Here is a 24,655-nt window from a genome sequence, read left to right as displayed (position 1 = left end):
ACAAGTATCGTTGTGAATTAATTAGTAATAATCAACATGGCGCCGCGGAAACAACAGTTTTCATTTCGTACTGTAAATTTTGCACTTATTTCTTAGTATATATTTTTGCATAATCACCATTTTAATGCACTTACTATTTGTAAGTATTTAAAAACATTTAACACACAGAATATTTACATGAAACTGTTATGTATCATATTTGATACATTGCCAAGAACTCATAAAAGTACATGTGTATTACATTTAATACATTGCCAAGTTATCGTCAAAATAGGTGTTCATGATTTATTTTAATTTTTTTAATACTTGTGGGGGGGCAAAACATGTTTCAAATATGTCATATTAGTTATCATAGTTATTAGTTAGTAGTGAACTTTGATTTTTCAAAGTACTAGATATTATTTACTGTATATTCGTACGCTGTTGCCTTATTGCTACGCCGTAGACCGTAGCGCGGCAAATTTTATTTATGGCAAAAAATGTTCCCTAAGTTAAAAAAAAAAACTTTTTTTTTACTATTATAGTTATTTGTTCACTGGCTACTTTACACAAGTTTTTGTTAACGTGTTTTTTGAATCTCTACGGGATAAAAATTTTCTACCAAGTGATCAGGTTTCCGTAGATATTATTAATTTTTACAGGTGTAGTAGTCATTTTATGCTTTAGATTGCGGTTTCATAACAATAAATGATGATTACTGTTTCATTACATGTTTTATTTTTATTAAAATCCACATTTTCTTCTAAAAGTAGTAAATATAATACATATGATTTTCCGAAACTGGAAAAGCCTAGATTGTCTTCATAATTTTTTAATAGTCTATTATGATCAATAGGTGACAAAAAACTAAACAAATATTAATATTTTGATATAATAATATTTTGAGCCTTGCCAATTGACCCAATAACTTAACATTACTCAGACTAGCAATGTCCCGTATCAGGAGTCAAGAGGCCTTAATATTTAGAATTACAAAAGGACACAGTTGTACCTTCACTCGGCTTCGCTTAACAGCAGACCCGCAAGTTTGCTAACTCGAGATTACGCAGTCGGCCAACTTAGTATAATTAATTTAGTCAGCAAGTCGTTAAGGATAACTCTCGCCTTTGGTTGATTAGCTTTGAGGCCCATCTTAAAATGTTATCCAGATTAAATAACGTTTTAAATTCGCTTGAGAACTTGACACCGTCAAAAGTTTATAAATTGGGCACGGTTTGTGCCTTTTTTATTTACTTTATTTAATTAATTTACTTTCAATCCGGAGGTCGCGGGTTCAAACCCCGGCTCGTACCAATGAGTTTTTTTTGGAATTTATGTACGAAATATCATTTGATATTTACCAGTTGCTTTTCGGTGAAGGAAAACATCGTGAGGAAACCGGACTAATCTCAATAAGGTCTAGTTTTTAGTTTCCAAAGGCAACATTCGATATTGTTTTTATAAATATACGATACACAAATAATCATAAATAACGATATTTAGGTAATAATAGTACAATGTTTTAATATTTACAATTTGTTTCTGTTTTATAGAACATGCATTTGAAAAAAAAACTTTCATTGAAGTGGGTTCAATAATAATAACAAAATCTATTCTAGTCGAATAAAAGCTAGAAAAACACTTCTTCATAATGTCAATGTCAATGATGATTGATGTCACAGAATTAATAATATGAAAGTTTCGAATTCCGTTCTTTACTTGTTGCTTTTCTTATTTTTTCGCAACTGTATTAAAAAAGTCGTTCGATACACGTGCGGAAATGTCATTCTTCACTCGTCCCTAGTCTCGTATCTCGGTACTCGTGTAGTAATGACATACTTTCCGCACTAGCATCGAAATGTACTATTAGGGTTCCGTACCCAAAGGGTAAAAACGGGACCCTATTACTAAGCCTCCACTGTCCGTCTGTCTGTCTGTCACCAGGCTGTATCTCATGAACCACGATAGCTAGACAGTTGAAATCTTCATAGATGATGTATTTCTGTTGCCGCTATAACAACAAATACTAAGAAGTACGGAACCCTCGGTGGGCGAGTCCGACTCGCACTTGTCCGATTTTTTTACTACATATTTACGTAGTAGACGAAATAACTAGTAGAAAGTGGTAATGTAGTGCTCCGCTTCAATATGTATAGAGGGACACAGGCTTGAGTAATTGCCGACGGGAAAGATAATATAGGACGTCCGCACAACTTGTCAGGACCCCAACGCGACTCCATTCGCATATAAAGTTGTTTCTTACGAATAATGTTGGTCCCTTTTGTGCTGTACTATCTGAATGTGTAATTATTTCACCAAAGTAAACGAGCTTTATAAGAGAAAATGTCCTCTTTGCTTTACAAATGATTTAACATTTGAATGTAAAATGCTGGTTAACTCTTTTGACTGGTGAAGTTTGCCTATTTATATTATACCTAATAATTTTTTACATTATCCAGATAATAATATAATATTTTTCGTTTCAGATAATAAATACAACACATGGGTAAGAAAAGTTAATGCGCTGCTTTGCTGCTCTTAGCATAGCAGAAGCGTGACTAAAATGTCGGACGAAGGCGGGAGCGAGTTTCAGCTCGGTTACTGTGACCCCTGGGGAAGCAGTTTCCAAAAAACTTTTACACAATTCCACGGCTACATCGCGCTGGTCATCTGCCTGCTGGGCTCCGTCGCCAACTCCGTGAACATCGCCGTGCTGAGCCGTAAAGAGATGGCCTCGTCCACCAACTCCATCCTCACCGGCCTCGCCGTCGCGGACCTTCTCGTCATGATAGACTACATTCCCTTCGCATTTCTTATATACGTGAAGGTCGGAACTGAACAAAGTAGAAACTCCTACGCCGCCGCAGTGTTCGTGTATTTCCACTCGATCTTCAGTCAGACATTTCACACCGTCTCAATCTGGCTGACTATCACGCTCGCGATATGGAGATATATCGCGATCAAATTTCCTCAAATGAATAAGACGTTTTGTAATAAAAGAAACACTAATATAGCTATCGCATTAGCGTATATTGTGAGTCCAGTATTGTGTCTTCCTATATACTTTGCTATGAATATCGATCCAGTTCCGGGCAAAAGTAGTACAAATGCCATGATGAATAACACGAGTGACATGAACGTGACCTCCAGTCGGGTCGAGCCCGCTTCCAAGTTCGCCATTACCATGACCACTAACGGCGACCTTTTGACTGCGATATTTTGGATATACAGTGTATTTATAAAACTTATACCTTGTATAGTACTATCAATTATAAGTGTTTCTTTAATTGTGAAAATGAAGTCAAGTGATAGAAGAAGACAAAAACTGTTGAAAAAGTCAGCTATTACAACGAATGAGGTAAATAAAACCTTTTTTTCGTTAAATTATTCGTACATGTATATTAAATATAAATTTGAAATTACATACATGTACGAACGAACAAACGAACTTTTATAATGGAATTATTCAACTTAAATTATGTTTGGGAACCTAATGGACGAGCAAACATATTGCGCTTGTTATTTTGTGAGAAAACGTTAACAAAAATAAATATTTAGTGAGACTTGTATTGTAGGATGAGTACAAAATAATTACTTGCCAAGTACTTATTCTATTCTATACATATTATAAATTAGGTATTTGTGGTGATTTATGTTGATCATTAAAATGATTTATTATTTTGAATCGGATAAGGAAGGCTAAAATTTATGCTCTCTGGGGTGCGAGCTCAAATCGCACCTATTTAAGTGGGAAAGGTGTATCGGCATACACGGAGTGTATGGAACAGCATTAGAACACTTTAACATTATTCGATATATATAAGGGTCGATATTGAATAATCCGACACGATATTATGTTTGAGGTGTATAAAAAAATACCTATTGTACGATTGTATGTTGGTTCCGTTTCTAAAATCGCGACCGATCATGAAAAACGTGTATTATGATGTGTGCAGGGTGAGAAGGCCCGCCTGAACGAGGACGGGTGCAAGCGCGGCGGCGGGCGCACCGACCGCACCACCCGCATGTTGCTGGCCCTGCTCGGCCTCTTCTTGGCCACCGAGCTTCCACAAGCTCTCTTCGGCCTACTGACAGCGACGGCGCCTCGATTGTTTCAAGTCTGCTACTATACGTTCGGTGAGTATCTAATCGATGGTAACATTATATGTTTGGTCATTGGCTCTTATTGACTATATGTTATATCCCTGATTTATCGGATCAGTGCACCGGTATTCTATTTTATACTATACTATTGGTCTTAATTACCCCACCAAATAGCTCCTTTAATTTTACGGTGAGTAGTAAATTATGTATTTTGAACAATTTATTTGCTACGATTTGGTCATGTCCATCATAGGTAATGTACCTATTATAGGCAAGATAATAGGTGTGAGGTATTTACACTAAAGATTATATTGTAAGATATTTTTCATAGAATATAAAAGCGTTGTCACAGGTCATTAGGAATATATGTATGTACCCTATTAAATAAAGGGTAACCTCTTACACTGTGCCTGAACACATTATTATTTTATGAGTATTCGCAGAAAACCGTAAAGTTTTAAAGGGTAGAAATAAATGTAACAGTCGAGTAAATAAAAAAAATAAGTTATACAACTAAACATATCTTGACTTCGACAGTACACTGTGATCCACTGAGTATGTACTTATACAGTCGGTCTAGTAGGAGACAACGGTGCTGTGATACGTCGTAAATCCGACTGATCCGCAACTCCCTTAACAGCTTATGTCGAGCTTAACGCGAATACTAATCACAATCTCTTTCTTTATTCAATGACAATGGTCTTTGTGAATTTGCTATGAGTACGTCATGATGGGGTTGGTTGGCCGGTCGAAATATTTACCAGATAGCTTTTGCCCTGTCAATCTCTAGAATTGTGTCAATTTTTGTTTTTTTAATGCCCTGGATGCCAGCCCTTTAAGCCAAATCCCATAGAAAAACCGGCTAAGTGCGAGTCGGACTCGCGCACGAAGGGTACCGTACCATTACGCAAATAATGGCAAAAAAAAACACGTTTCCTGTATGGGAGCCCCCCTTAATTATTTATTTTATTCTGTTTTTAGTATTTGTTATAGCGGTAATAGAAATACATCATCTGTGGAAATTTCAACTCTAGCTATCACGGTTCATCATATATATTTATTAGGCACTAAACTATTAAATTTATATCAATTGACATAAAAAAATACACTTGATACATAATTAAGCACTTTAAAACCGAAGCCACCTGTTTTTATTCCAAGCCGATACTGAATAATTAAATCTTATCACAAATATATAACCGCACCAGCCAATAAATCATTAACAGACCGATTTATTAACTTCATTTCTAATAGGCCAAGCAATAAGAAGGTATAGAGGGAAATGCTAGGAACACAATTTTTAACTTCGTAGCTTTGTTTGGACTAGTTAGGAGATGAACATATCAAAAGTCCCCGGCCGTAACCCTGGTGCTGTGTGTGCTATATTATATCCTGTCTCGGGACTTAAATCACCTATTTACCGAATTTCAACTAAATCGGTTTAGCGGTTTAAGCGTGAAGAGGAGTTTAAAAAAAAAGTTATTTGTTTAAAGTTTATATGTTTTTACTTCGGAAAGGTGTCAATGTTGATACCATAAATGAATCCAGCACCCCCGATTTATACGAAAACGTTACCAAACCCGGCCTAGCAGTTTATGTGATGTAGGTAATCAAGATAAAAATGAGAGCCCTAAATAAACCTTCAAGAGCGGATATTTCAAAAACTATACAAGATATCGAAAAACTTGACTGAATAAAACTTGTAACAAATTAAATATCTTTTCATTTTGTATAAGTGGCCAAGTCGCTCAGACGCATAGTTACCGAGATATAATCGAAAAACCGAAACATGGAACCTTCAGACCCCCCTCTCCCCCCCAGCACCAGGGTTATGGCCGGGGACTTGATATGTTCACCTCCTAACTAGTCCAAACAAAGCTACGAAGTCAAAAATTGTGTTCCAAGCATTTCCCTCTATACCTTTTTTTGGGCATTTATTTCCTGGCCTATAATAAGTTTGACGAATTAATACTAACCAGGAACGGGTAACGTTTTGTTTGAATTTAATTAAACTGATAAAATGTATGTGTGGTTCAAGTGGGATTTAAACTCTTAATTTGCGGTTTTATCGGACTGTCCGAATATTCGTAAATCCGTGATAAGATCCTATTCATTAATATTAACTTTTACTTCATGGAAATTAGTTTATTCCTACCACTAAGCCAAACGGTCAGGTAATTTCACGTTGACACTGTACAGTAGTGTGTACATAGCAGCTTAGCTTGAGGACTAAGTTTAGTTTAAGTACATACTTCATACTTCAAGTACTTACTTCATGCTAATCGCATACCCTAATCTTTTTATACCCACTCTTCAAAGTCAGTGTCAGTTTAGTGGTATACTAATATCTAATATAGTACCTATCTATACATAATTATTTACGTAAGACAAAGTACATACATAAACGGCGCTGAAGTGTAAGATCAGTAGGGTGGCTTTAAATTGAAGTCAAAGTTATGCGAATTTCACCTTTCAGGTGGCTGCTCAAGTGCTCAAAGCCTATGGTTGAATTATGAAAAGCTTCGAAATTTCATCTGCTGAATCATCGGTTGATATTATGTACTTGCCGTCATAGTAGATCAACCGAGGCGGTGGATAAAAGTTATTATTATAAGTCAGTAATAATGTAATATGTATATATACTAGTTTTAGCCCCAAAACTTTGCTACCTTCTACTAGAAAATTACCACGCAAATTCTTTATTCTTCACCAACCGCCTGATAAATGATTGGTAGACCTTACGTACCTATCCTACGTACCTATCCTAACTAACAGCGTTTGGCTTTCCATTACTCCCCACTTAGTTCCGACTATGCATCACCTAAGCACTAAGTGGATGGTGATCAGCACAGACCATATATTGTACGAATATTCCGTGGTGATCAGCATTTGTGTAATCTTTTTGTATCAGAGTTATGAAAAAACGCTAGTGAGTTCTGTTTTATTAGTACTTAATTTTAAGGGTTACATTTTTGAGGCAAGCATTAAATGCGCAATTATGTTAAGTTTTTATCTATTTATTGAAAACACTAATAATTGAATGATACTCGTACATAATTGGATATTAGTTTCATTGCTTAACCGTTTCATATCTTGCCAAGGCTCAAAATATTTAAAATTTTCATATTTTCTTAGTTTTTTGTCACCTATTGACCATAATAGACTATTAAAAAATAATGAAAAAAGGTTTTTCCAGTTTCGCAAAATCATATGTATCGTACTTAAAACAATGCCAATCCCTCGACAAACTAGTTGTCTACTTTTTGGAAGAAAAATGTGTCTGAAACGGCCTTTATGTATACGCGCCTTAAAAAAAGGTAAACTGAATGGATGAATGTAATTATAATATTTTAAACATTCAGCGTCATTTACATTGATTTATCAACAAATTCTTTTTTAATAATGCAATGCAATTGACATTTAATTTTGATAATATTTGGTCTGAAAATGCGGAAGGTAATATGAGAGCTTTTAACTGAATAATATGGCATATATGGCTGTTAACCGTTGCTTGAGGTACAAATAAAAAAAAAAACCTAATTTCCACCCTAGGGAGTGAAATGCAATTTTCCACCCGGCTATCAGCCTATGAAAGGTGAACTTTCCGAATAGGAACGATGAAAAAATATAAGTTGTCGCGAGAACAGGCTGCTTACACAATCAGTATAGGTATATTATGTCATAAATAAGGTACTGTGTGACAAGCAATGTTTTCCATGATTTAAAAACATTTATTGTATGTTACTTAAGCTACATAGTTATTCATTCATGATATATTTTATGCTGTGATTGCTGTTTTTTGAATTAAAGTCAAACTAATTTATAAACTTAAGATATATACAATTAATGGAAATTAATTTTCCAAAGTTAAAAAGCCATCGGTCAGCATGTTTAAAAATAAATTAAGAAACTTTAATTACAAAAAAAGGCAGATCATTCACATAACTATTAAAGAGCAACAATACGGTTTAGAAGTTGTGCTGATATGTTATCTAACTTATCTATCAGTCGCAATGTACCCGTTCGTATGACAGACTAAGGTAATTTGCAATACTAAACAGATGCTGGTAGCACTTTTACTGACTGCGCAATAAGGTTTATAAAACTATCATGCCTGCTTTTTGCCCGACTGACAAATAAATGATTTATATGTACCGTAAAACCATCCAATTACCTATGATCCAAAATCTTCCAACTATGGTCCAAATCTATTTCAACTACCTTTGTTTTGTTATTAAGTGTGACTAGTATTGAAATGAAAGCAAGGTCTTTTCATAAATGAAAAAAATAACTGACAAAACAATAAAGAACTTGACGGTATAAAAGGAAGTATCAACGCTTAATTACGTTTTGAACCTGTGAACAATAGTTGTAATATTAAGTGCAGATTAAGTGTCCCAGTTTAAAATAGCCATAAAATTAAAACAAAACTTCAAATTTCAATATTAAACTTGTTTTTATTTTCTCTCTCTCTTCCTTGTCGTAACCTCATGGCTGAGGGACGTGTTTTATTTTAAGCATACTCTATATTTACAAAATTAATTCATTAGCTGAAATCGCTCTCCTTTGACCTCTATAACTTTACACATTCTACCATAGAATGAGTTGCACGCGTACGCGGCACGCACTACCTCATCTGGTATATCGTCCCATATCTTGACCAACCGATGCTTGAATAAACTTAAATTCATTCCCTGTGTACTCCCAAACCTGCTGATTATGTATCCCCATATAGAAAAGTCCAACGGATTCAAGTAGTCCACGGTATAAAATCTGTCAAATTTGTTCGACACCAGTCTTGTGTACGTTTAGCTTTGTGAGATGGGACACTGTCTTGTTGAAAACAATAAGTCATCCGTCATCCCCATACAATTAACTTTTCTAGCATATGACCGTGCAACACGTTCTGAATATAAAAGTCTTGGTTAATTTTTACTCCCCGATCCATGAACAGCAGTGGTAGTTTGCCCCTAGGTGATATGGCACCTCATGCCATGACGGCCGACGCACTTTGAAACCGCTGTACGGCTAATTAGTCTACTAGAATATCCCCCAATGAAGCACCGTAAACATGGTATTTTGTTCATGGTGGCTATCTTGCAATTGAAACATCTTTTCGTCGGAAATAGTACATTTCGATGCTAGTACGGAAAGTATGTCATTATTTCACGAGTACCGAGATATCAAGACTCGGGACGAGTGACGAATGTGAATACCTCCAAGTGCGAGTTGTTCCCCTGTGGACCACAATCATCTTCTCTCTTCTCTTCCCGGCCTCAAGGAACTTAACTCTGATTCTTTCTGCCTACTTGGTGCACCGATTTTTCCTTCTGCAGTTTCTGAGGCACTCAAAATTAGTCTCAAAAGTCGTCTATGATTTTGGAATTTTTTTCCGATCAAAATGTAAATGGCACCAATTCCAGTCCCTAATTATCTTAACCGTCAAAAGAAATATACCTATATTAAACCTGCATTTTTTGTGTTTGACTTTCCTCATAGTCGAAAATGTCGAAATGAAAAGTAGAGTCTCTCACTTCGTCTCACTCTCGAGTCTCGTCGTCGTCGTCTTCGTCTTCGTGTCGTCGTTAATTAGAGCCTCACTTCGTTCGAGCGCCGAAATATCTCGGGTGATATGCTTCACTTTCCACCCTTGGTTAACAATACTACCAAGTACATAGTACATTACATTGGTACTATTAAGTACATAGATTGTTTATTCTGCCGCCATGGGGTGGATTTGTACACCTATTTCACATTATCTTTTGACGTCGGAAAACGGCGGGAGTTCTTTTCCGGCCGTCCGAACATAACAGGACCGTCTGTCACGAACATAACAGGATTGAACTTATGTAATAGTAGGTAAAAGGCATGCTCAGGCGAAAGAGATGAAATACATTGTTGTTACGAAAAACTTTTGCCAAACACTGATTATGATTATTGATTTACTATCGTGGTTAGTGGACGAACAGAAAATCAGAAAATAATGGTATTAAAAAAAATCACTCTACTCCCACCGAATAAGTAATAGTATTATCATGCTACTCCAACCAGTGTTGCAGTATATGTCCACGTTTTGTTTTCTATGTTTACGAGTATAAAGGATTTTAAGACGTGTAGTTTCAAAAGATGAGTAAGTACCTTGTTAAATATTAACATTGTATTGAGGGCTGCGCAGTTTGACCCTTTCGAAATTAAGTAGAACTACGTATGAATAAGTGATGTGTCTACCGCGATATTTTAGTTTCATTATCATCAACACAGTTTTATTTTTTATACAAAATACTTTTTTAATACAGTTGCTCAAAAAGTGCTACTTTACGTAGCTGTTTAGCGCGCGGAAAGTTGGTTTTCGCGAACTAGTGCTTTTTACTTTTCTAATTTTTTTAAATTTATACTTGTTCCAATTCATGACTACTTATTGATGAGTGTTAATATTAGTTTCTTTAAACGTCGTAATCAACATAAAAACCTACTGTTAATGTAAGAATACGAAAAAATACATATTTTATAATTTAATTACTTACCTCATCATCATTATAAAATGTTTATTTTTTAATATTGAATATTGAAAAACCGTTCTTAATAAGTTGTCTGAATGGAACGGAATAGCTGCCGAAACGCCTGTCAAATAAGAGGCGTTTTTTCTTACTTTTACTACCTACTAAGAGGCGTTTTAAGTTTCCAAAGTTTTTATTCCTTACTTGTTGTTTTTATTACTTTTTCGCAACTGTATTAAAAAACGTCGTTCGATACACGTGCGGAAATGTCATTCTTGCAAGTAATGACATACTTTCCGCACTAGCATCGAAATGTACTATTTCCGTTGACTGATTTACACTTGACGGGTCCATTGGGAATAAGTATAGAGTAAGAACAGTTTCATGTAAAAGTGCATGTAAGATGATACATGTTTCATGTGCATGTTCTAATACAACTTATCCATTTTCATTTCTCATGCTCTGAAAGAGGGACATTGTTGTTCTAAAAAGTGAGCAGAAAGTGATACGTTTTACTTCACTAGAGCATTTTACTTTCCAAGTATGATTATTTTTAATTTTTTTACGATAAGCAATTGAAATTCTACATTTATTCAAACCCATTAGCTTGTAAAAAATAAAAACAATTCAATAATAACTTAAGACTAAATTTAAGCCTAGTCAAAAAGTCCCCCCCGAGTTGTCCCTGGCGCAAAGGTGCCCATCACACTAGCCGCTTTACCACGTTGAAATTGGGTTTTAAATGGATTTTATTACAATTTCCATTCTGATATTTACTCCTATCCCATAAATAACGATACTTTTACCTAAATGGTTAATTGAAAGTACTCTCAAGAAATGCTATAAAAATATATACTTAGTCATGTTTAAAAGAAAATATGTATTTTACTTTCCTCGTATTCGAAATGAAAACTAGAGTGTTTAACTTGGGTGAAAGGCATCATTTCAGATTCGAACTATTGGCGCTCTCATTGCGTTCGAGCGCCAAACTACCTCGGCAGAAATGAGTACCTCTCATCCCTTAGTTAACAATCTACTATTTCGACACAGGTCTTGAACGCTGTAATTTTTTACTGTTAACCGAGAATAAAGGAAGTCACAAGAAGTTACAAAATGAACTGTTACAAAAGATTCTTGGCATAACTTGCCCTTTCAGTTGTAGATATTCGTCTTAACCGAACTTTTGATGGGTATCTAGTCATAAACTCAGGCAATTAAGCGAGCTTTCTTCCGAGCTTACAGGCGTAATTAATCAAAGTAACTTTACTAAACTGACTCACGTAGTTGGAAAATTGATATTTAAGGCCTCGAGTAAGGTAAATTTTGTGAAATATTACGCATTTCTGATATTATCTATTTATCATTAATAAAGGCATGATGAATTTAATATCAACGGGCAGAATTCTAACTTGCCGTTGTAATTCAGAATCAAACGAAAGCTAAAAGTGCTTAAAGTCGTAAAGGAAAGCGAATAGCGTAACGTGATAAATTAATTAAATGGTTTAACGTGATAAATTAAATAAATGGTGTAATGTGATAAATTATGAAGGGTCTGGATCGTTTGTGAAGGTAAAATTGTTATATAAAATATCATTTGACTGAAATAAATTATTCGCCAGGAAGCATAATATGTCCGCTAGGATTTTAAATTATTGATTCCCGTATCGTAATGTTAATCACAGTTAGATACCTACAGTAGGCCGAGCACATGATTGACGCGACATTATCTCGCCGCGAGATAGACTACCCGTCTTTTACTAACTGTATGAATTAAAGGGGGACGGTTGGTCTATTTTATTTATTTTATTTTATTTATTTTATTTTAAAAATAGTTGTACAGCATAACAGTATGAAATATACAAAGTCACTGCAAAACTATAAACAAATTAAAAACAAAAACAGGTAAACTAATAATATTATATACAATAAGCACATTCAAACAGTTGAAGGACGCTCATCCATCTTCTCACAGAACCTCAACAATTCCTCTCGCACTTCGCTCCACCTGCCAGCAAATAAATCACACTCGGGCGCTGATGCTAAGAGCGCATTCAGGAGGGGTAAAGGGCGAACAAGTGGGGATTTTCTGCGAGACACGATTCGCGATATCGGGCCTACAAGTAGACCACGGTCCCGAGGCCGGAGGTTGATTCTGGTCGGCGTAGGGACAAAAAGACGCAGTAATTGCGCCACCAGTTCGGCACAATCCGATTCACCTCGCAAGACGCAACAGGCTGTCGTAAGGAGCTTAAAATTTCGTCTTACCTCCAAAGAGTTCAGGCCTAAAGAACCCAGCAAGTATTTGGTTGGGTATAAAAACGGGTAATACCCGAATATTTTTTTATATAAGAACCGGAGAAATACTTTTTGTACCCTCTCCAAAAGCAAGACATAGGATACCTCATGAGGATTCCAAACGATGGCAGCTGACTCGAGCTTGCTTCTGACTAGAGATGTGTATAGAAGCTTTATAGTACCCGAGTCCTGGAAATCTCTCGCGTTCCATATATCCAATAACAAACCCTAACCTCTTATAACAATCACGAGCTAACGATATCATATGTTCATGGAAGTTGAGGTGGGTGTCAAGAATGATGCCAAGATCCCGAATAGTATTGACCCGGGATAATGGTTCCGATCCTAGATGATATTCGTAGTAGAGTGGACGACGGGCCCTACTGAAAGTCATGACGGCACACTTAGAGGCATTAAAGGACAACTTATTTTGGCGACTCCATTGGTGCACTTTATCCACGTCCTCCTGGAGAGATACACAGTCGGATACTTCTTGCACACCGTAAATAACTTTGAGGTCATCAGCATAGAGCAAGCATCTGGCAGATTTAAGAACTGATGCAAGATCATTGATCATGATCCCAAAAAGCAACGGCCCAAGTATCGAACCCTGGCTGACGCCAGAGCGCGTATGATAGCTTTTAGATACAAAACAGCCGTGTTGCACATACTGTTTCCTGTCGCCCAAGTAGCTCGCGAAAAATCGGAGTAGCTGAGGTGAAAACCCAATATTACACAGCTTGGACAACAGGACATCGTTATCTACTTGATCAAAGGCTTTTTTAAAGTCAAAGTACAACACGTCCACTTGTATGCCTTTGTCTAAATGATCTGCATTAGAGTCAACCAGGGTTAGCAGATTGGTTTCTACCGATCGCCCAGACCTGAAACCATGCTGGGAATCACAAAGGTAGGGCCCGATTTGGTGGGCAACAAGTCGATTTATTACAGACTCAAAAAGTTTTGCCATCGACGAGAGGATAGCGATAGGTCGATGATCCTCAACCTGGGTGGTCTTGTTAGTTTTGGGAATAGGCTTGACTCTCGTTATTTTCCATTTGTTTGGATACTGCCCGGTACTTAAGGCCAAGTTAAAAATGTGCATCATGGGCGCCATAAGCCACTCTTTGCAGCCTTTTAAAATAAAGGCAGGAAGATTGTCGGGACCAGGGGAGCTTCGAGGTTTCAGATGACCCAAAGAAATTTCGATATCCGGCTGCAAAATCTTATTAATATGCACATAGTTTGCATTAAAACTTCGATCCTCGCGTAAGATTCGTTGGTGATCAAGATGAGGTTCCTCGGAGAGAAAGACCGACGAAAAGTAATTAGCAAAGGCCTGAGCCGCCTCACTACCCTGAAATTCATTACCGTCATAGAAAACCAGGGACTCGAAGCCTCCTTTGGCTTTAAGACTTGCAATGTGTTGCCAGAAAGCACGGGGATTGGTTTTAAGCTTTCCTTCCATTTGAGAAGTGTAATTCTCGTAGGCAAGATTTACTCGGGTTTTGATGTCTGCTCTAAGCCTCGAAAAGGAGTTGTACACAGATCTGTCTCCGCTGCGCTTCCAGTCTCGATGCAAGTTAGCCTTTCTCTTAATATCACGAATGATATCCGAAGTGAACCAGACTGGATAGCGTCTGCTAGGTTTGTTAGATCTCAGCTTTCTAGGTATGCTCCTATCGAGGACACTGTGAACAACTTCGTAAAAGGTCTCAACAGCAGTATTGACATCATGACTGCCAAGAACTTCCTTCCACGATACTTCAGAAAATAATTTATATAAAAGGACGTAGTCTCCTCTGGCAAAGTTCCAGTCATGGCTGGAGTCAACATTGCTGGGTTCAGAAAACAGAGGGCTATTGTCGGACACTTTAAGAGGCACATCTATTTCGAGCGGAGGATGGTACGCGTCCCGATGAGGTACCATACCCCCGCCATCTATCTCACTAACCTTTACTCCGTCGGAATGGCCTCGCACCAGCACAACGTCTAATACTCCTCCAAACGCATTCACCACATCATTCGTCTCATTCAGATTACAAACTGTAGTAAAGTAACCGAAATAGCTAAGTATGTTAACAGAAGAATATTTAGCATTTAAGTTTAAGTCACCTAGAATCACAACTACACCGTTTAGAGAGTCAATGATAGATTCAACTTTATGGAAAAAACGCATGTAGACGTCGTCGGCAGCTCTGGGTGGTATATAAATGACGCACACATGACATGTAGTTTGTTCCAGCGAGAATGACGCCCAGAGGTCTTCACATTCAGAGGTTTCTAACTCAGGTCTTCGCCGCAAAGCGATTCCAGGCCGCGCCACCAAGAGCACGCCTCCACCTTGTTTTCCGGTAGCACGGTCACGCCGCAACACACTCCAACCATCACCCACCAGCTCGGAATCCTCTACAGAATCAGACAGCCAAGATTCAGCTACGCCCATAATGTCACAGTCAAGTGTAGGAGTTGTGTTTCGAAAACTTTTCAGCTTTGTATTAAGGCCCCTGACATTTTGATATATTATGTTTAGTGATGGGGAAGCGGGATAATTATTTGGCTTGTACTTGCGCGGTGTTAATACTTGGTTTCCTTGGTCTATGTCGCGGCGAGATACTCTCGCGCCAATCATGTGCTAGCCCGGCAGGTATACAAAATAAATTTGATAGGTATGTAAAAACGCCGTCCAATGATGCATGTAATATTAACTTTTAAATAACTTAATACTAGTATTAAAACAAAGTAGAAAACTAGAACTACAAATTTATAAAATGTATGGGTACATGAATATAATAAATTGTCTCGAATCTTGCTACTACACAATGACAAATTGAGTTAGCATGTCTGCACAGTGAAGAAGTCATTATAAGTTAAATTTTAGTCTATTTTAATGCCCTCTTAAGCTTTTGTTTTATAGGATATACATAATTTAACCCAGCGAGGGCTGACAGGGTGGCACATAAGCTTTATTTGGGTTTAGAAGGATGGCTCGGATGTCTAGTCCAACAGATCAGACTTACACAGATCTATTGTTAGAGAGTTTAATTTATCAAACCTTAAGCCACAAAATGATGCATAGGGCGGCTTGACACTGTTTTGTTGTCGTCTCGGACACCGGATCGAACTCTGTCAGAATTTATCCTAAATTATAACCTTTTACGAGGTCAAAGCTGTTATTTTTGGTGGCTCATTATCTTTGGCTAATGGGACTCTGTATAAACAAGGTGTAACTAGATTACTGATGCCACGTTTAAGGCATAATTTTTGATATCGATTTCTGATTAAAGTAATTAAAGAAATGCAGGGGAAAAAGTTCTATAACCGACAATGTTTGTCACATCTTTGTAAAAAACAACCTAGAGTTATTTCTGTTACCTATTAATCTATTGACTTATGTGGCTAGGAAAATTGATTATCAATCAATATATATATTTATTTCAGACCACAGTCCATATTTGTTAGTTAAGTACAGTTAAAACTATAGGTACTTATATCTATGTTAGTTTACCCTAAGTATCCTAATAATAATAACTTATTTATTTACAGTCTTGGTACTTTGGAGCATGCAGCGACAGCCAATGTCGTTTAAAAGGGCTATCTAGTGTCTCTCCTATTGCCGCTAAGAAACTGTTAACCCGGGCCAAAATGTTCATATAAATGATCTCACAATCATCTACCAACATTGGCAATTTTAGATAGCGCTCGATATCCAATTATCCATACTTATATGAGGTCTTTTTTATAGTATAGGAGGCAAACGAACAGACAAATCGTCTGATGGTAAGCGATCACCGTCGCACATAGACACCCGCAACACCAAAGGGCCGGCCTTTAAGGGAGTACGCCACAGAAGTACGCACTTTTCTTGAAATGAGTCAATTTTCAAATGAGCATTTTTTGCTGTCCCAAGGCTAATATTCCAAGTACATTGAAGTACACAGTATTGATATTTTAATTATACTTATATGTTATAAACTAATAAAAAAATGTTCCTTTGTTTCTACAGTATTGTTTCTGATAAAATCGACTTTCAAACACTAAAAACGGCGAAATCAAACGCTGTTATGGCGTGTCCCACGACTCCCACGTGCGGTTTGGTTCGGAAAATATTCATAACTTTTGACGTAGGTACCGTATTACCAAATACTTAATACCTGTATAAAGATATAGAGAAATGACTTAATTATTTACAAAAACTAGTGCGTTATTTATTTCAACCAGGAAAGCCTTTTTGTGGTTGTCCCGCGCGGCACTGTTTTTGTTATGACTTAAGGACACCTCTCTAAATCTGGTTTGTTTATTTATTTATTACATTTAATTAACGATACAATAGTACATTGCTTGGGCTTCAATCTCCAACGGTAGTGGACACAGAAACGGTTTTTTTGATTGAAGAATAGTAAAGTTAATTTTCTTGAACGGCGTATTTTGGTACGGTCACTACGGCATTTTGTATGCGTCCTTATTTATTAATATATAATTGAAATAAATGGTGTAAGAATATTGTGTTTAATAATTACGTGAATCGGGTACATAATGTACGAAAGATGACCAAAAAACATTTTTGTTCTGTTTTTGTCGAAAAACACATTTGTATGGTAACACTTGTACGGCTACTTTGACCATAAAAATGTCGAATATGGCGTTCATATGTCGGAAATGTGCCATACAAATGTTATCAGGTTCTTACAAATGCCACAAAAATACAATGTCCAAAAATGCATTATATATATCAAGCGCCTTTAAAATGGCTGAAAAGTACCACTGCCATACAAATGTCTATATTTAAACGTCCATATCTAGCTAACTATAAAAAGTAGTGGTGCCTCGTACAGTATATTTTTCCTGTTAAAAACCTTCCTAAAGCGATGATTATAAATCATATTTTCCAAAAATAAAAGTGCGAGTCGTACTCGCGTTCCAAGGGTTCCGTACATTACGCAATTTAAACAATGTATTTTTTATGTGAAACGTGAGTGAAATGTCTTAAAAAAACCCGTACGGTACGGATCAAAAACTAAGTAATTAAGTCCGACTCGCGCTTGACTGCACATTTCTAATAGGTTTTCCTGTAATCTATAGATAAAGATCTATTTTATGTATTTTTTTCAAAATTTTAGACCCAGTAGTTTCGGAGATAAAGGGGGGGATGGTCATTTTTTGCCTATTTTCTTAGATAACTTCTAAACTGTTTATCCTAAAATTATAAAAAAAATATATTTGAGATTCTCACAATGAGCTCTTTCATTTGATATGTAACACGATGTAGTTTGAAAAACTTATTTTTTAATTTTCTCATTTACCCCCCGAAAGTGGCCTCCGTGTTTATAATTCATTTGTTTACATTACATGGCCGTCTTTGGGTCACAAACTTACATATGTATACCAAATTTCAACTTAATTGGTCCAGTAGTTTAGTAGAAAATATGCTGTAACAGACGGACGGACAGACAGACAGACAGACAGACGCACGAGTGATCCTATAAGGGTTCCGTTTTTTCCTTATGAGGTACGGAACCCTAAAAATTGCCGTACAAATGTCGAAAAAACACCCTCTTCAAAAATTGATCCTGAACTGACCTTGAATTGATTGTTTGATTGAATTAAATTGACTTGAAATAAATTTAATATATTTTTCTTTTTTTCTAAAATATAAATGTGCGTTGTCAGGCGAGGTGATGGACCTGATGGCGCTGGTGGGGTCGGCCATCAACTTCGTGCTGTACTGCAGCATGAGCCGGCAGTTCCGCAGCACGTTCGGGCGGCTGGCGCGCAAGCTTCTGCCGCTGCCCGTGCCGGCACAGCCCGACGCCGCGCCGCTCACGGCGCGCAAGGCGTAGCATTCGCGCACCGCGACCACCTCGGTCGCCCATCTATGATCCAAACAACCCAAAATGCCTTCAGGAATACACATATCCCGGAATAAGATGTCACGCGGTACGAAACTATGTATAACATACAACTAGTGTGCTCTTGTGATTGGATTGGATCGATGGACCTTAGGGAATAAATTCTAGTTAGTGGTTCTTTTTGCACATTACTTTGTGCGAAAAGGCGATTGGCAGATAACTGTTGTATAAATATGAGGTTGGAACGGAACGTGTATGTCGTATTCAGAGGACCAGTAAAATGTAGAACCAAGTTATCAACACATCTTTGTGTAATTTATCATACTTAAGTAAGTATTGTTAACCTAACGTATCAACGAAATCTCTTCATAAGTCCAAATTGTGCTAAGAAGTGCAAATTATAGTTCATGTTTGTTGAAATAAGTGACTCTGGGTCTCTGAGAGTCTCTGGTTTAATACTGCAAAAATTAAAATTAAATATACAATATAATAGTCAAGGACTTGAAGTAAGAGACACGTAACTCCCACGATTACGTTCGTATGTAAAATTGCCTAACATTAAACTCACACCCTTACTCAAAACAATTTAAACTTTCATACCCAGTTGATTGTTTTGTTGGTATTGGCAATTTAATTAACGACAAAACAATCCAGTACGACACGCTTTTAAATATTATTTTTCAATTATGTGGGTACTATACAGCGTGTATTGTACAGACCCAAATGAATTAACTTGCCTATGTTTCAATAAAAAACACGAATTTTATTTTTCTATATAAACTAATTCAGTAGGCAATGTATCATTACTTTTTTTTTAAATTATGTACGATATAAGTATTTGCCGCTACAAAATCTCAAATTAATTGCACTTCGTTACTTAAGGCTGAATTAATAACTTCTTTTGATATCGTGTCAAAACATTAAAACCTACTCCTCGTATCAATTTGCAGTTGTATTAAAAATACACGCTACACCTATTGTTTCTTTTCGTTGCGAAAGCTCGTAGACAGCTTAATGCAATATATAGCATATAAATAAATAAATAAATATTATATGGATATTCTTACACAAATTGACTAAGTCCCACGGTAACCTCAAAAAGGCTTTTCCTATGTATTTAAGTATTTGTATATTACATAGGTATATACCTATATAATATACAAATACTTAAATACATAGAAAACATCCATGACTCAGGAACAAATATTTGTGCTCATCACACAAATACACGCCCTTACCGGGATTCGAACCCAGGACCATCGGCTTCATAGGCAGGGTCGCTACCCACTAGGCCAGAACGGTCGTCAAGCATATAAGGTGAGGAATGTCACGGAGAAAAAAACAAAATCTTATCTGAGTATTTCACGGCAGAGCGGTGGACATTGAGAGGACTGCGATAAATGGATAGCAGGAACTTAATTCCTCAGCACACGGGTGATAATTTTCTTGCTTATTAAATCGTATCGCAAGTATCACAAGTGATGAAGGTGCTTACTAGAATCAACTAGAATTTATATCAGATGTTGATGATAGGTGTCAACCAGTGTATATTTATTAAGTATATATGTGAGCCGATGAGCTATAATATTAAAATTGAAAAAAAAAAACAGTTTTTCTGTGGGTATTGTAACCTGGCACACGCAATAATAGAATTTGTATTATTATTGCAATACTACAAGTTTTGTTAATGTGTGTGTCATAAGAGAATCTAGGGCAGTACAAGCCTTGCGCATGTTCTAATAAAACAATCCAAATACATGCAGTATTGACATAATTATGAACTAAGGTTCTTACTTAGGCCTCAATTTTATATAGATTTAATTTTTTTGTGTTAACTAGTCAAACAATGTCCTTAATTCCTCTCATAAGAGTAGGTTGATATAGGATAACAGAAAGAAGTGATTCGGGCGTGTTAGGTACTACCGACAAAATTGACATAGACATCTGTAACCTTGAACTATGAATAACAGTCCGTAAAACGTAGTTCTGCCACTATTGAATTAGGGAACTACGTGGCCGCTTTTCCCACTCCCAGGGTAATAGTTTAAAAAATTATGACTTATTGTAATGTAAACATTATTGACTGTGAACTGTAACGTTGCATGAGAATGAACATGTAAGTAATGATGTTTTCTTTATTCGAATTGTTTTGTATGTTATTTGTTATTGTTACTTTATTCAATGTTTAAGTAAACAAATAGTCTGAGTTTTTGCAATTAAGTAAAAAATACATAATTAAATGTAAAAAATATATAGGTGAAAAATATAATACACACATAATAGCATAATGCGGGTTTCCTTAAAAGGACTACCATAAAATTTATTTGAGTGAAACATACAACTATGTTCAAAAGTGATTTAATCAAGTGTATACAAATTTTGAGTTGTAAGTATAATTGTTTTTGTATTTATTTAATACATTTTATATTAGAACTAAGATATAATGTTTAATATGTTGGTAAATGTTATCTAAACTATGTTATTATTAATATACATTGTCAATTACTATAAGAATTACATGGAAGAATTTATCTTGGATTTAATTCGCCTGAATGTTAGTGCTTCTGGTCACGACTCACGTCGCATTTATGTATTCCGATTCCCGACCCAAAAGTTTGCTTGACAAATGCTTCATCTCGCATACAGCCTATCGCCATGCGAAATTAGATTGAAAGTCACCCCAACCGATTCACCAATCAGGATTTCATTTTAGTTCGACTATAATATTCATTGTCCTTTATTACTTCATAATTTTAGCTCTGCCAACTGTTTAAGTTGCAAAATTGTAAGTTAAAAAGTTAAAACCGAGTTTAATATTCACCGTACAAGCTCCTGAAATATTAATATTCATATGTAAATGGATTCAGTCACCTGCCTGTGAATACGAATTAGAATGAAAATAAGAGGTTTCACTACCAGTACTAAAGTAATTGACGAGTATTTCGGAGTAGGCATAATTTTGATTACGGGATATTTTTAGGGTAAAACTACCCTACTACTAAGACTCTGTTGTCCGTCTGTCTGTCAACAGGCTGTATCTCATGAACCGTGATAGCTTAGACAGTTGAAATTTTCACAGATTATGTATTTCTGTTGCCGCTATAACAATAAATACTAAAAAGTACGGAACCCTCGGTAGGCGAGTCCGACTCGCACTTGTCCGGCTTTTTTAGTACAGGTTAATGTTTATAAAGCACCTACCTGGGCCCCCTGTGGGCGACTAAATAAGTGATCCAGTTCATCCAGTGCTTCGTGAGTGTGGTCGGCGTCGGCGCGCTGCGGCACTGTCCTGTAAATTACATAAATTAATGTATCTTAAATATGTAGTAATCTGTATAAATCTGGAAATAAGACGTAATAGTGAAATGTATTAGATTGTAAAATATACACTTAGATAGTTAGTCCGCATTTGCTAAAGACTCGGTTGAGAGCTGTAAACTTATTAAATAGACACCTTAGTGTTAGTATCGTCTGTCGTCTGTATGTTTATTTACCGAAAATTATTATATGTCGTTTAAAACATGGCACATGATAGTAAACAAACATGCAATTTGTAGTTGTTTTATTAAATCTAAAACCTTCCATTTCATAAAAGTGCTTAGGTACTTGTGTTTAGCAATTTATTTATACTGCTAATGAATTGCAATTACAATTATGTCGGTTGTCCATTCTTGTTTATTTTCATATCTCATGCTCTCAAGGTGGGTCGTTGTTGTTCTAAAAAGAGCGCAGAAACTGATACGTTCCTGCTCTAGTGCAGAAAAGTGGTGTACTCCTCTATTTACGTCCCCGTCCCACGAGCAACTGAAAAAAAAATGGAAAAAAATAGTGCCCCGCCTCGCCTGGAACAATAGGGATGTTGACAAGTTTTTAGAACTGTTTTCATTTTACAGATATACACGTAATTATTCCAAAAAAATACGAATTATTGCAAATTCCCTATTGGTAATTGTTCTAATTTTACTAATCCCGCATTGAATCTTATTTTAGGTATCAAAAATTATGTAACTAAATTGTTAAAATAAATTATTCTTGATATATCTTTTGTTGAATTGTATTTACTCGAGTTCATAAGGCGGACCATAGACATAGTATTATACAAGTAGTTATAGACGCGCCACCGAGCGACCGGGGGTAAGAGAAAGAATATTCATATAAAATTTGGGCAGCATAGGATTTTTTCTCTTTCACTCTTATAAATTTCGGTATTTCGCCATCGCCTCCTACCTATGATGCCACCCGGTCGGTGATAAGGACAAAGCATGGCACTATTTTCTCTTGCCTCTTATAGGAATCGCAATAAGACTATCTTTCTCTATCAAAGAGTGTCAGGCCCTTGGCGGGAACCAAAAGGAATACACCTAGATGACGCAAATACCACGATTTGTATTGAAACCAAGCGTGCCGACTTTTTCATACAAAATTTAGGCATAATATCATTTTAAAATTACTTATCTATGATAGGAAATACGTTCTTGCCGTTGGGTGCTCGCAATTTTTGGGCTGTAGCAGTTAATTATCATGCAACGAAGCATTTTTTAAGTTTTCACGGACATCCGGCTCCAACAACTGACGCGTGTGCACTGTAAAGAGCGACGACGGTCAACCTCGACGCTTGGTCGGGGTTCGGACACGCGAAGTATAGTTTGTCAAGGGACTGTCTTATTTCGGGCGTAGACGGAAACAGTCATACTTTCTTTGTCTTGCACTGGTGCTGGCGCCCAGAAGAAAGGGATGCGTATAGTTTTCTTTGTTCTTATTTACTGACAAGATTTGCTTGACCAACTATAGATGCATTTGCGTCTTCTATGGTATATTTATTTTTGAGGTATACACTAAAAATATTTTTTTAAACCTTACACCTGCGTAAATGAGCAAAGGCAAAATCTTATACAGCCACAGTTAAACGTTTGAACAATATTAAATGGGTTTTTAAAGTTATTTACCACTATACTCATGAAAATAACATAAAACGTAAGATAAAGATTGCTTATTTTATTAATAATATTGTTATTTATTTAATATAAATTCTTTAAAATACTTTTATTATGTTGGCTGAATGACTGGGATGCCATTGACTATTGGGAGTTTTAGAACGAAAAAGTAAGAAATTAAAAAGTAAGAGGCAATCCCGCTGATTTTGATACTATAATCAATGAGGATATAATAAGATAGAGCGGTACTGTCATAGTAAATTTTGTAACCACTGTAAATTCACTGCCATCTATCGACATACTTTAAAACTAAAAATGAAGATTTATAAAAATACGTTAAAATGTATTTAAATATGGATAAATGATTTTTTTATTTGCATTAATTATTTTTATATGATTTTGACCCATGTTCTTTCACACAGGCCAAAACTAGTGGCGCCATCTGATCGAGAATCAAACTTTCGTGATTTTCGAGGCACGTTTTTTCCTTAGACTGTATCCATCTATTACGGAGTTATATCTATCTTTGCTATAATGGACAAATCATTTGAAAATTACTGCAGTTTGCTAAAATGGGTTTTCGTAAATATTGCAATCTAAATGTTTTTCGCTAGCAGTTTAAACTACCTAGACAAGAATGGGTGCTTTTCAACCCTTGGTTAACAATCTACTATTTCTTATATTAAACTGTAAACAAAGTTGCAATTCTTATAAAGCCCTGGATACTTCCAAGACAAGGACATCGATTATTCTAATGGAACGAACGACATCTTAAGCGAAAAGTGATACATCGTTGTTTTAAAATGGTTCTCGGGCGCGCAGCATGGCCATCGACGTTTCGATACTATGTTATAGTATGTAGTTAGGTATGTAAGTATGTACACCAGATATTCTCTGGGCCGACTAATAAGCAGCTGTTTTTCTTCCCTTATTTTCTGCTGCTATATTAAGAGTACGAAAAAGAACAATTGAAAAATAATAACAAATATTTAACTTT

At 36.2% G+C, this 24,655-nt stretch overlaps 1 protein-coding gene across 1 annotated transcript in view; it reads left to right on the top strand.

Annotated features, from left to right (window-relative positions):
* LOC134742398 (G-protein coupled receptor dmsr-1-like) overlaps window positions 1-21,844 on the top strand; it is a 66,459-nt gene extending 44,615 nt beyond the window's left edge. Inside the window, exons 2-4 of the mRNA XM_063675525.1 lie at window positions 2,466-3,337; window positions 3,936-4,116; window positions 18,546-21,844. Of these exons, the coding sequence (XP_063531595.1) occupies window positions 2,543-3,337; window positions 3,936-4,116; window positions 18,546-18,715 (1,146 nt within the window). The 5' untranslated portion in view covers window positions 2,466-2,542 and the 3' untranslated portion in view covers window positions 18,716-21,844. The remainder of the gene's footprint in view (window positions 1-2,465; window positions 3,338-3,935; window positions 4,117-18,545) is intronic.
* Window positions 21,845-24,655: the final 2,811 nt, after the last annotated feature.

The sequence above is a fragment of the Cydia strobilella genome, chromosome 6 (assembly GCF_947568885.1).
Source record: "Cydia strobilella chromosome 6, ilCydStro3.1, whole genome shotgun sequence".
In the NCBI taxonomy this organism is placed as follows: domain Eukaryota; kingdom Metazoa; phylum Arthropoda; class Insecta; order Lepidoptera; family Tortricidae; genus Cydia; species Cydia strobilella.
This window is presented reverse-complemented; position numbering and strand designations above follow the sequence as displayed.